The 12,943-nt window shown below is 60.5% G+C and overlaps 1 protein-coding gene across 16 annotated transcripts in view; it reads right to left on the minus strand.

Moving 5' to 3' along the window:
• Positions 1-112: 112 nt before the first annotated feature.
• GGT1 (gamma-glutamyltransferase 1) overlaps positions 113-12,943 on the minus strand; it is a 19,544-nt gene continuing 6,713 nt past the window's right edge. For 4 of the 16 annotated variants that reach the window (XM_024763863.1, XM_024763862.1, XM_024763860.1 and 1 more), the window contains exons 2-14: positions 12,650-12,722; positions 10,663-10,831; positions 9,962-10,126; positions 9,223-9,353; positions 8,988-9,074; positions 6,025-6,217; positions 5,636-5,793; positions 4,553-4,702; positions 4,011-4,147; positions 1,480-1,667; positions 1,172-1,299; positions 779-1,077; positions 113-438 (exon numbers count right to left, since the gene is read on the minus strand). In XM_024763863.1, the coding sequence (XP_024619631.1) occupies positions 292-438; positions 779-1,077; positions 1,172-1,299; positions 1,480-1,667; positions 4,011-4,147; positions 4,553-4,702; positions 5,636-5,793; positions 6,025-6,217; positions 8,988-9,074; positions 9,223-9,353; positions 9,962-10,122 (1,779 nt within the window). In that variant the 5' untranslated portion in view covers positions 10,123-10,126; positions 10,663-10,831; positions 12,650-12,722 and the 3' untranslated portion in view covers positions 113-291. Of the gene's footprint in view, positions 439-778; positions 1,078-1,171; positions 1,300-1,479; positions 1,690-3,699; positions 3,837-4,010; positions 4,148-4,552; positions 4,703-5,635; positions 5,794-6,024; positions 6,218-6,865; positions 7,106-7,184; positions 7,759-8,987; positions 9,075-9,222; positions 9,354-9,961; positions 10,127-10,450; positions 10,563-10,662; positions 10,832-11,280; positions 11,437-12,649; positions 12,723-12,943 lie in introns of those variants that run through there. The other 12 variants (XM_024763866.1, XM_024763865.1, XM_024763867.1 and 9 more) reach the window with 11 other exon arrangements.

A 12,943-nucleotide genomic window follows, 5' to 3' on the forward strand; every position in this document is an offset into this window, starting at 1 on the left:
CCTTTCCAGTGAGAATGCTGAGGCTGGCTCCAGTGCCTGAGCTGCCCAGACCTCTGAATCCCTTCTCCATCCTTCCCTGCCGGGTGGCCCCACTTCACACAGGATGCTGAGGCCCAGGGAATTGGGAGCTGGCCGGCAAGACCGCCCAGAGCCTGGCACTGCAGCCCCCATTTATTGCACTGCTTTGCCGCTCACAGGGGAAGCATGTCCCCCGAAGTCCCACTCCCAGCCCCCCACCCCCAGCGGACATCTCATCCCTGGGCTGCTGGTCCACCTTGCCTGCCTGAGTACTCAGTAGCCCGCAGGCTCCCCGCCTTTCCTGGAGTCTGAGGCAGCCGCCCAGCCGCCAGCTGTGCGGACAATGGCCTGTACCACAGCAATGAAGGTAGAAGTGACCTCGGTGTGGTGGTGCCGGGTCTTCAGGGCTGCAGCCACTGCCTGGGGGTGGGAGGGAGAGGGAGGCCTCAACGGGGGCCCAAGACACCCCATCTGAACCACACCTGTGTGGGCATGGGTTCCAAAGACACAGGTGGTGCCATTTCTGTCTGAGTGGCCACGAAGAGCAAGTTGGGGGCAGCTGGGCCGACTGGGTCTCATCGGAGCGGGTGGCCTGGCCCTCAGAGCGTGGGGTGCAAAGTGGCCCAGGCAGCGGGCATGAGGGTCATCTGCCCCAGGCAGAGGACAGCAGCCATCGTCCACTCCGCACTGACACAGGAGATCCAGGTCCTGGTCCAGGATTCCCAGGGGCCCCCACTGTGACTCAGCACCAGCCCCCAACCTGGTCAATGTCTTTCTCCAGCGTCGTGGTGTTGGGCAAGAGCTGGTTGTGCAGCCGGGGCTCCTCCACCGCCTGCTTCACATCGTAGCCGAACCACAGGCTGTGGATGATGGCCTGCGGATGAGGGGATGGGGTCAGTGTAGCCCAGCGGGCAAGGGGCTGGGGGCACAGGCAGGTGGCACATACCAGTGCCGTGGACGTGGTGATCTGCGTGCCCCCAGAGGCACCCACCACCATGCGGACCTGGCCATCCTGACCCACGATGATCGCCGGGCACATGGACGAGAGCGGCTGTTTCCCTGCAGCCGGCCAGTGGGAGGGAGGGGACAGAGGAGCTGGTCAGCTGCCTGCTGGGACACCAGCCCCCTCCCCACCCAAGCCCTGTGCCCACACCTGGCGTGATGAAGTTGGCCGGCGAGGGGGGCACCCCGAACTGGTTGATGATGTTGGGGGAGCTGAAGTCATCCATCTCATCGTTGAACAGGATCCCATTGGCCCGTGACAGCACCTTGGAACCGAAGCTGCAGACCGGCTGGGTCAGAGAGCTGTGCCCACCCCTGCCCCGTCCCACCAGCCCCACGTACCCACCAAAGTGCCAACACGCGCCCTGGGGAGCTGGGGGCGAGCACTCTACCAATGTGGAGCCCCCCTTCTAGGACACGCAGGCAGCCCCGGCCCACCCGGCCACCCAGCAGCCCTACTAGAGGTTGATGGTGCTGGTGGCCGACACAGCACTGCCATCCTCTGAGACCACGGACAGGTGGGCGGTGCCCCCGTCATCCGGCGTGTAGAACTCAGGCTCATAGTAAGAGACCGGGTGAGTGGTGTCATCGGAGATCCGGGCCCGGAGCTGGGCAGCGAAGAACTCGGAGCTCATGTTGCGGACCACCTGCCGAGACCCCAGAGCTGGCCTGAGGAGGTGAGGGAGGTGGGGAGGGGGATGGGCTCGTGCGAGCAGCTCTCAGGAAGCCCCCAGCCATGGCTCTGACCATAACCCTCTTGCACACAAAGTCTCACGTGGCCCGTCTGACCCCCTTTCCCCAGCCTCTGTCTCTGTTGCTGTCCAGCAACTCTGAATGTCTGTCCGTCCTCGGAGTCCCCACTCTCATTGCATCCAATCATTCATTCATTCAGGGAGCTTGTAACTTCATGCCCAGCACTGGGGGATCAGCAGGGAACAGACACGCAGGTCCCCACCCTCACAGCAGGGAAGACAAAGGCAGGCAGGGATGTGCTGGAAAGAACAAGCCAGGTGAGGGGGGTGGAGTGTGATGGGGTGGGAGCAGAGTGGTCAGGGAGGGCTTCTCAGAGAAGGTAATATCTGAAAAAGCCACCTGAATGGTAATGCAAAGGCCCTGAGGCAGGCCTGTGAGTGACAGGCAGACAGTGAATGGGGTTAGGGAGAGAAGAGGTTGAAGATGCCAGCAGGGGCTGATCCCATAGGTCCTTACAAGCCCTATAAGGACTTCAAAGCCACCTGTGCTTAGGGCAGAGGAGTGATGGGTGTTATCCCTCTGGCAGCTGTGTGGGGGTGAAACCCAACTGGGAGGCTATGATATCCACCAGGTGAGAGATGCTGGGGGCTCACCAGGTGGAAAAGAGGAACGGAGAAAGCCCCAAGTCTTCAGTCTATAGTGGCCGCTAAGTGGGGCAGGTTGGGAGCCTGATTTGGGAAAGGAGCTCGTCGGACCCTGAAGAATCTGTCTCAGGTGGGTGACGGGCTACACCTGATGTGCTGAGTGCATGGGCAAGGCAGGGCGCAGGAGGCTGAGCAGAGGAAATGCCTCCAGAAGGTTCCAGCAACACCCATGAATTAAGTGACTAATCCAAGGGGAAAACGTTCAGCCTGAATCTACTTCCAAGGAAACAGGGTTGAATCCAGGAATTGGGACATCCTAAAAGACAACTGCCCTGGGCCTTAAAATCAACAAAACAGCCCAGGGGGTCCATTGAGGCTAAGAGACGGCAGATGTGACAGCAACAGCAGGTGTGAGCTTGACAGGCTGGGGGCCTCAAGACATGGATGGGACCCTTGGGGAAAGGCCGACCAGACATCTAAAAAGGAAAAAACAGGGAGAGCAAGGGGGAAACGGATGGAGATGGGGAGAGAGGAAGGAAATGTGCCGAAACGTCCATAACCTTGCAAATTAAAAAGTCAAGGGAGGGAGGTGCTGGTGAACGTGGTGAGATGCTGCAGAGAGTGGGCCGAAGGGGAAACGGAGGCTGGTCTCAGGACCTGGCAGCGCAGGTATGGAGGGAGGGAGGAAGGGCGGGCACCAGGGGAGAGGGCTCCAGAGAGGAGGTGGTGGCCAAGTTTGCCCCAATGGGGAGCAGAGGGACGGGGAAGCAGCTGGAGGGTTCTGGACCCACAACCATACACTTCTTTCGGAAATGACCCATCAGAAAGGGCAGACTGGGAACCCAGGAGGGAGAGCAGCAGTGTAGGAAGGGCGTGCAGAGTCAGAGAGTGGATGAGCAGAAGGCCAGTCTCAGCCAGGAGGGAGGGCAAAGAGGGGCACGATGCACTGGCTTCCACCACCTCAGGGATGCCAGGTGCTGATGTGGGGAGCAGTGAGTGCAAAATCATCCCCAGGTAAGAGAAGAGGGGCTGCTGAGCAGCTGTGGGAGGTCACAGGTCAGTGTGAGGGGGTCTGCGGGTCTACCTTGCAGGGAGGGGGGGACCCAAGTAGGTAATGAGGGATGTGATCGGGGTGGAGGTGGAAGTCCAGCCTGGAGCCGGGGCACCTGGCGAGTGGGTGGGTCGGGCAGTGCAGGGCCTGGGTGGGGATCTGGGAAGTTAGCTCCTGGGTGTGACCAGGGGGCACGTGGCTGGGGCCTCTGCCCACCTGGAACACTGGTCCCCTCCCCTGAATCCACCCTCCTCCACCCTGAGGGCTGCGATGCCCCTGTGCATTCCTCACCTCGGCACTGACCACTCCAGAGCCTTCCAGGCCAAGGACACAGCACACGCAAAGGCCCCGAGGTTGGAACGTGGCAGAGGAGGGCACTATCACTCACTGACAAGTCTGTCTCTCCCACCCTGTGAGCTCCGTGGGGCAGAGGCTAGGACTCAGGGTCAACAGTCCATCCTAGCACACAGTAGGCCCGAGGGCAAGTCAGTGGCAGAAATAGATGAATAAAGGCTGAGTGAGGCTGGGGTGGCCCGGGGAGCCCTCCTGGCATCTCCACGGTAGGCCCCCCCACCCATCAAAGGCCAGCCCCTGCCCTTTACCTCAGTCATATTGACAAACTTGGGGTCCCCAAGCAGGGTCCTCTTGGCGTAGGCAAACCGGAAGGCCTCCACTATGCGGTGGTAGGTCAGGCCCTTCTGCTCAGGTGTCTCCACGCTCTCCCGGGAGAAGTTGTACCCTGGTTGGGCAGAGCCAGGCAGGTTGGTGGTCCCGGTGGCCCCGGGACATCCCAGCTCGGCCAGGACAGCTGAGTGCCCTGGAGAGGGGGTGGTCCACGCCTCCCTGACCCACCTGGTTCACCTTGAGAAGGGGGACGTTTAATAACCAACAGCAGTGGCTGCTCGGGAGGCGGGGGAGGATGGAAGGAAGCAAGGGTCCCCCAGGTCTGGGCCTCACATGTCAGCCACAGGTCTACCCAGTCCACGGGGTCACAGATGACCACTCAGATTTACCAGGTGTGCCCTTTGGACCAGGCCGCCCAGCATGAACTCTGGCACTGAGAGCCACCCCGTGACCCCGAGACCTCACACGGCTGTGCCCACCCCCAGGACGCTGCTCTGCAGGGCCGCGGAGGGCAGCTGACCTTTGAGGATGTTGAGGATGAGGGCCAGCACTGGCCCGCTGAGCGGGGCACTGGGCACGTAGAGCTGGGCATCCCCGAGGCTGATGCTGAGTGGGTGCTCTATCAGTGTTGCGCGGTAGCTGTTCAGGTCCTCGGCCGTCACGATGCCCCCTGCATGGGGTGACACGGAGACGGGGCACACTTCTGGGGGGCCATCAAGCAGGGAGCCCTGTCTATCTCCGGACCTCCCTGACAGTGCCACCTTCCTCTGGCCAGGTCCAGGCCAGCGCCCTCCACCTGCTGCCCCACTGGCCTCGGGGTCTGTCGTCTGTCCTCTTGGCGGCCAGAGGATCTTCTCTAAGTGGGAGATATCTGCTCCCATCCCCCACTTCCCCTACCTCCGCCCCCCAGTCCCCTCCTCCTATGACTAATGGGTGGGTGGAGGGAAGCTCTTAATTCTCTAGGGAAATGGCTCCAGACATACCAAGTATTTACAGGCTAATTTCCGATGTCAGCGGTAAAGGTCAACATGCTAATCACCCTCCTCCCTGACACACTGGAAAAACTAACATGAAGAGGCCATGGCTCGGTGAGGGAGAGGAAGCATGGGGCTCCTGAACCTATAAGAACCTGCCCACAAGTTCCCAACCGCAGGCCCTGCATGCAGCTCCTCCCATGCCTCGCTCACCAAGCCCACCCTCATCCCCTGTGATCCTCCTGGAGAAATAAAAGCCTTCTCTCCGGGCCTCAAACTGTTCTCTCTGCTTACAAAGTCCAACCTCCCCTGTGGCTCAGGCACCACCTGCTCCAGGAAGTCCCCCAGGGTCTGTACTTTAGCGCTTCCCCAACCCTGGCTCCTGCCTACACCTGCATTCCCCCCACCAGGGTTTTCTCTCCTGGACTGCAGGGTTTCTCTCAGCTTTGACTTAACCAGGAGCTGTGGATCCGTGTGGCCTGTCATTAACTGCAGACACATCTGTGACCCTCCCCTGCCAGACACTCCCTGAGGGCCCAGTGTCCAGGCCAGGTAGGACCCAAGGACCCCGGGCTCAGTGTTCCCGCTGTGGAGTTCCTGGCCCCAGGCCCCTGAGGTCGCCCGCTCACCAGCCTCCTGGATGTCCTTGACAATCTGGGCCGTGAGGCTCCCGTTGTAGAAAGCCTGAGCGCCCTCCAAGGCCAGCGTCTCGTAGGTGTCGGCCAGCCGAGGCATGGTCACTCGGTCCCCCTCCCGCAGCACCTTCCCATCCCGGCAGAACACCTCGCTGGGGCAGAGGGGGCTCCCGTGAGGCAGGCAGGTGGGGCGGACTCAGCCACCCCACTCACACACACACAAGAGAACAAAGGATGGGGTGCCCCTGTCCACAGAATCCAGCCCAGGTGGGGCCGGGACCCCACCCCCAGGCTCAGAACAGGCAGGGCTTTGGTCCCTCGTTCAGCGCAGGTTCCTGAAAGTGCCACCCGCTCTTGCCCACCAGTAGGGACCACAGACGTACCACAGCTCAGGGTGCCGCTGGATAGCAGCCTGGCTTCTCTGCAGGGCTCCCGCCAAGCTCTTCCCCACAGGGAAGCCCTGGCGGGCCAGCTGGATGCTGGGCTGGAAGAGGCGAGCCCAGGGCAGCCGCCCGTGCCGCTGGTGTGCCAGCTCATAGCCGCGGATCTCGCCTGGAACCGCCACCGACAGCCCACCTGCGAAGGAGAGGGACACAGCTAGTGGCTCCACACGGGGGATGTTCCAGGCACAACCCCAGGTGGGACCAGTGAGGCTCAGGAAGGACACAGATTTTTGAGGTCACATCTGGACTCAGCAGGCATGAGTGTGGCTCAGCTCAGCTGTCTGATGAGGGCACAGGAGGGAGGGGCGGTAGCACGTGTGCTGGGTTCCGCTGTCCCAGGCCTGGATGCCTGTCTCCGCAGGTGCCGCCGTGTCTGAAATCCTGTGCCAGGCCCACGGTTGCGCAGCGAGAGTATAAGGAAGCCAGACCTCACCATCTCTCAGTTTGAGCCTCCTGGGCCACGAGGCCCCTCATCCCATAAGACTCAAGTGTTCCTCCAAAACCCGCCAAAGCCCCCGGTGCAAGCCCAGGCCACTCTCAAGGCTGGGCTGGTCCCAAAGCAAGGGGCTCTCTTCCTCTCTTCCATTGTCCCAAATGGGACCTGAGCCCAAACCCCTGCCCTGTTCCCTCTCTGGGTCTTGGTTTCCCCATCTGACCATAAAGAGTTTTGTTTCCCAGCACTGTCCTTTGAGGAGCCATGATTCCCCTGGAAACAGAGCCCTGGACCCTCGTTCCCCACTAGGCCTCACTGCCCCTGCCACACCCTAAAGCCGGCACTGACCCAGAAAGTTTCAGCCACAGCCTCGGCTCCCAGACACCCTCCTGCTTTCAACCCTGAGATGCAGGGTAGGAGGGCACACCCAGGCTTGGCGGCTGCAGCTCTCGAGCTGCCTCTCGCACCCTGAAGTGGGGCGTGAGGTTCCAGCAGCCGGGTTGTTGCGACATCGGCACATCCCGGAAGGTTTGACACCCAGTACACAATCCCTCCCCCTTAAATAAGTGCTGCCCTGACCTTGGCCAATCAGGCTCTCACACCACACTCTCACCAAGGTCACCAGTGACCCCCACGCTGCCATCGCAGGGTCTCTTTCTCATCTTACCTGGCCCATCACTCTCTCTTCCTGCGTCACTTCTGCATCTCCCTGCCCTCTCCTCTGTCTGCACCAACTCTGGGTGCCCTCCTCCATGTCAGGCTGCAGGGTCCATTACATGCTGACAACTCCCAGACTGACTCTTCGGCCTGCTCCCCTGATGGCCAGATCTGAGGACGCACCTGCCCACTTGAAAAAGGCTTCTCAAACTTAACACCTTGCTGGTCTCTGTAAGGGCCACCCTGTCCTTCCAGGTGCAGACCTGAGACCCCAACTCACCCGAGACTCCCGGGTGAGCGTCACACCCAACCCATCAGCAAATCTGCAGCTCCGCCCTCCAAGTGTGCTCGGCCCAGCCACCAGCCGCCAACTTCACCTCTCCCTGGTTATCACCGTGACATCCTGATGGGCCACCTGACGGGCAGGTAACTTGCTCCTCCTCTTTCACAGCAGCCTGAGGGGGTTCCATCAGAAAGCGGCCAGATCCACCCAGGTCCCCCTTTCGACTCAGGGAACACCTTTACCTCACTCAGACATGATGACCCATGAGGTCCAAAGTGACCTGGGCGGTTCTACCTGACCCTGTGTCCTCCTCTTTCCCCCAGACACCCCCACGGCTGCCCCCAGCCCCAGCCTCTGGGTCTTTGCTCACATGCCCTGACCAGAGCACCTGATGAACCCACAAGCCCTCCAACCCTTCCCACCTCTGCTTCCCAAGCAGTGCTGTGGCACATGGCACACCCATGTGTGCTATCTCTCCCTGTTCCACCTGGAATGTGCATTTCACCTGTTACCTTTGTTTCTACTGGCTTAGGGAACAGCCCCTGATGCTGTAGGAGGTGCCCAACGAGCCCTAGTTAAATATGTGAATTCCAAGCATCCAAAGATGCTAAGTCTGTAAGATTCCCACAATCTCACACTCTGAATGATTTCATTTCTACACTGAGTTTCCCAATGGGTAAAAATTCAAAGACTGTGTTGGAGGGGATTCCAAAACGACTGCTCTCAGCACCCTACGCAGGGCTCCACCTGCAGGAGGGGTCCTGCAAAGCCTGCAGGAGGGGTTCAGACCCACTATGGCCTTTAATCCCCACCCCTCCTTCCCTCCAACCTCATCCTGCAATCCACTGGGGTCCTTGCAGGGGCGCCCCCTGGTGGCCATTGATTTCCCTTGGCTGCCTGGGGAGTTGCAGGGATTTCCTTCTTGGCTTAAGGACAGGTTAGAAAAGAGAGACTCCTTCCCATACTCTAGAGAGCTATCCCCACCGATGAACAAACGAACGAACGAACGAATGAATGACTTGGATGCCCTTTAAAAACCCAGGGTTTAGATAGCCTGGGTTCAATCCCAGCTTTACCACCATCCAGCTGTGTGACCTTAATCAGTTTACATGACCTCTCTGGGCCTCAGCATCCCCACCTGTAAAATGGGAATCAACACCACGCTCCCCCTGCCAAGCGTACAGGGAGGATTCAAGGGGCTCATCGGTGAAAAGGGCTGAGCAGAGTGCTGGCCCCAGGACCCCGGCACATGCAAGCTGTTGTAATAGTAATCACTCTTTCCGTGTTCTAGCTCCTTGTGGCCCTGGAGGGACCTGAGCAGAAATAACAGAAGCTCTCTTTACCCTCTGTGATGATGGGCATGACCAATCATTATGGAGGGTTTTGTGGGGCCAGGAAGGGATGGGAGGGGACTGCCAGAGCCACTCCCAGCCCCAGATGGGATGGGGGGAATATGGAGGGTGGGGGGCGGGTGCTCATGCCTTCCAGCAGCTCGTCCTGCCCCTGCACCCACACCGAGCCTGCACTCACCTTCCTCTGACTGCTCTGAGCTGTTGAACATGCCGGCAGAGGCCAGCTGAGGGGCCACCTCTCGAGCATTGATGACCTCAGCCTTTCCTGGAAGAAGAAGCATGTGGGCAGTCCGGACCAACACCAGCCCCTCACTTGTGTGAACCTAGGAGTTGTCCAGCTCTGCCTGCCCAGCCCAAGCGCAGCCTGAGGCAGGCAGCCCCGCCATTCACCTCCCACCCTGCCAGCCACTCACGTGTAGTGCTGTTGTAGATGGTGAGAAACAGGCCACCCCCGATGCCCATGCTGTGCGAGTTCATGAGCCCCACGCACAGCAGGGCCGCGATGGCAGCATCCACCGCTGAGCCGCCGTCCAGCAACGCATCCCTGCCAGTGGCACGTGCCGGGAGTGAGAGCCGGCGGGCTCTCTCCCCTCCGAGATGCGCACCCCTCCACACACCTCCCCACCGCCTGGCCACACTGCCCAAAGGAGGATGGAGAGGAGCCCATAGTTGTTGATTTTTTAATGTAAAAGACTGTTGTATTCTAAAACCAACGGGCTTAAGTGTTCCTCTTTTTCAAGCAAACAGATGTACGCGACTTATAATCGGAAAAAAAGGGGAAATTGTTACTTTTTATTAATAACATCTTTTTTCTGTTTAAGTTTTTAAGTGAGAACTGAGCTAGGGGTCTAAAAATAAAACAGCAGAGTTTATCTGAAGAGACAGACACCCTTGAACTGAGAAAAGGGCTCAGCTGGACACTGGGAGACCCACACCCTGCTCTCAGGGCCAGTGTCCCCTTCTCCCCTGACCAGAAGCCGCTGAGCTGGTCCAGGGACAGGATAGGCAGCTCCACGCACACCGAACACCCCTCATCCAGGCAGCCCGTTTACCAGTGGCGAAACTGAGTCCCAGAGACGCGAGGGTCTTGCCCAGGTCCACTTACGGTGGCTGTCTTCCAGGGCCTGTGTCCCCACACCCTGCCCCGCTCACCTCCCGATCTCTGAACAGCGCTTGGCATCCGCGGCCACGGCAGCTCTGGGGTACACATGGCTGTGGGGCTTGAAGGTCTCAGGCAGCCAGACGCAGAGGCCAATGATAAGGAGCATTAGGACCACGGCCACCAGGGCCAGCAGCATGGACCGCTTCTTCATGGCTCTGCGGGCATGGGGGATGGGAGGGTAGAAGGTCAGGGGGCCACTGCTGACCTGGCCTCGGGCACATCATCGTCCCACCGGGCACAGCACAAAGTCGAGCCTCAGACATATGTCCTCGTGTCTCCTTCCGGCCCCCAGAATGCATGGGCCACCCAGCCCCCAGATTTTTGCTCAGGCCACTCCCTCTGCCAGAAGCTCCTGGTCCTACCTCTGCCCCCCAAATCCTCCTGCTTATCCTCGGGGCCCCCTCCCAGTAAGGACCCCATCTCCAGCAGGGAGCACCCCGGATTTCACTTCCAGAGAGGAGCCCCTGATCCTGCAGGACCTTGTCTGTCTCCTCACAGTGGCAGAGCCCTCCACCACCAAGCCGGTCACTCCGGGAGGCACAGGCCTGGCCTGATTCCTTCCTGGCACTGTTCTTGGGTCCCCAGAGTGACCTGCCACAGAGCGTGGGGTTCAGCTTTTGTTGTGTCCTCAAAGGGGGCACCCACAGCCTCCTGAAATTATCAGCTGAGCCACCGTGGGACCGGAGCCTACCTTCCTCGGTGGGTGGGAGCCCTGAGCCTCCCAAGGAGGTGGCCACAAAAGATGGTTTTGGCTGAACAGGCCGGAGAAATAACTGAGGTCTCCTTCACGCTCTGCAGGAGCCTGTGGCCACAGAATCTGCTCCAGGGAGACTCCCGGACCACGCAGTCTGCTTGTTCTCCTGAAAATGGAGCAGGTGTCTCTGAAGCGGGCTGGGCCTGGCCCTCCGGGGAGCAATGTGAGGTGTCTCTGCCTCTGATGAACTCTGTCAGCCACTCCCACGCTGGTGAATATTCCGTCCCCACAGTGCATTTCTCCCCTGCACAGCAAGGGTGTTGCACAGAGCAGGGCAGGGAGCTGTCATGTGACCAAGGGGTGAGGGCCAGTGTGCCAGCCGAGGGGATGGAGCATGGGCTCTGGGGCCAGCCTGCTCCGTCTCACCTGTGTGGGACCTTGGGCAAGTCACTGACCATCTGACCATCTGTCCAGTGGAATGACAGAAGGGCCTGCTGGGAGTATTGTGAAGATGAAGTGGGTTGGAAAGCATGAAGTGTTAGGTAAGTGTTGGCTATGTTGGGGGGGCCTGGAGGTCTGTGTATGGCAGAGGGGAGCCGGTCAGCCTCCACTCACCGTTTATTTCCCTGTTGACTTCCTGCCAGGCTGTGAGGGAGGGATGGAAGTAATCCTTGGGGTCCCCGTGGCAATGGCAGCAGGCGAGGGGTGTGACCCCAACGGGGGAGGAGAGGTGTGGTGACAGAGGCAGGGTGCCTCCTCTCCTGGACTCAGTTCCCTCCAAAGGGCGATGTCTGCTGGAGAGCCCAGGGCTGGGACCCCTCTGGCTACTCTGTCCCTATTCACAGGGTCTCCTAGAGCTGTTCTAGGAACGGAGTCCCACCCAACTTGGGGGCCCAGACCCCAGCACAGAAGGGCTTTCTCCTCCCCAAGCTCAGGGGGCGGTCACACAGCAGACTACCACCCCACACCCCCAGCAGGGTCCAAGCCAGCCTCCTCTCTGTCTTGACAACCTTGACCGAATCTAGGCACCACCATTTCTCGCTGGACACCCTCCCATCCCCCACCAGCACTGCCTGCTCTTCAGTCCTCGGAGGAAGAGCGGTCAGAAGGCAAGGCTCTTTCCAAAGAGCCAGCCAGGTCCTGCCGCCACCGCTGCCCTGAGGACAGGCCATGCCCTCTGCCAGGCCTGACAGCTCTCAGGGCGTACCCCGGGCCCTGGCAGGGGGCCAAGTCAGGGTTCCTGATAGAGGCAGCTGTGCTGGGAGGTCTGTGGGACCTCGGGAGCTGGGCCAGCAACCTGAGGCATCTGTTCCAGACCTAGAACTTTCCCATCATATGCGGCGGGGTGGGCGGGGCAAGACAGGAGCCAGTGTCCCCCTCCCCAGCACAGGCACAGCCCCACCCGTCAAGGAGGCCCCCCAGTCCTGTCCACCGGGTCAGGCCACGCTGGGCAGCTTGAGGGCATGGCCTCATTTCTCCTGGGCTTGGGACCATCAGCTGAGACCCCACCCCTACAACTCTGGGTCCTCCTCTCCACCCTCAGGCCCCTAGACAAGCCAGCCAAGACCTCCTGAGGTCCACGCTCCAGCCCCCCACCAACCATCTGCTTGTGCCTCCTTCCAGCCAAGGGCCCAAGTGGGTTCCCCAAAGGGCAGGGTGTACCCTGTGAGGCTCAGTCTGCCCGGGAGTGGGTGGAGGGGTGGGCCGCACTGACCCATCCCCTTCTCCCTGGGCAGGGCAGTAGGGAGGTCTGACTCAGCCCCCCATAGGCAGCCATCCCAGCCCTGCGGAAGACACCCTGCCGGGTGACTGTGCTTCTGTTTCCCATCCCCCACACACGTTTTTCTCAGCCTCACTAAAACAACGTCCAAGCCCAGAGGACTGGCTCTCACCCAGATCAGTGTCAGGAAGGGAAACTGAGGCCAGAGAGCGGGTGCTTGACCTCCAATAGCGACCCTGCTCCTCCCGAGCCCGGTGGACTTACCTGAGGCCTGAGGGCAGCGGGGGCCCAGGACAGCCCCTGTTCCTCAGAAGACAGCTCTGGGTTGGGACACTGGCTGGGGAGGAAGAGGCAGATTTGTCTGCCTGGGAAGGTCTTGGCCACAGTGTAGGCCAGGCCCCCCAACTCTCAGGAGCCGCCCAGAGCCACGCCTGCAGCCCTGCCTGGGCAGAGCTCCTCTGGGGGGCCTCAGAGCTGGGCTGGGATCTGGGGTGGGGGTGGGCTCCTCCCAGGAGGAGCAGAGGCAGGAAAGGAGCAGGAGGGGCCGGAGGAACTCAC

Source organism: Neophocaena asiaeorientalis, unplaced genomic scaffold (assembly GCF_003031525.2).
Source record: "Neophocaena asiaeorientalis asiaeorientalis breed wild unplaced genomic scaffold, Neophocaena_asiaeorientalis_V1.1 scaffold110, whole genome shotgun sequence".
Classification (NCBI taxonomy): domain Eukaryota; kingdom Metazoa; phylum Chordata; class Mammalia; order Artiodactyla; family Phocoenidae; genus Neophocaena; species Neophocaena asiaeorientalis.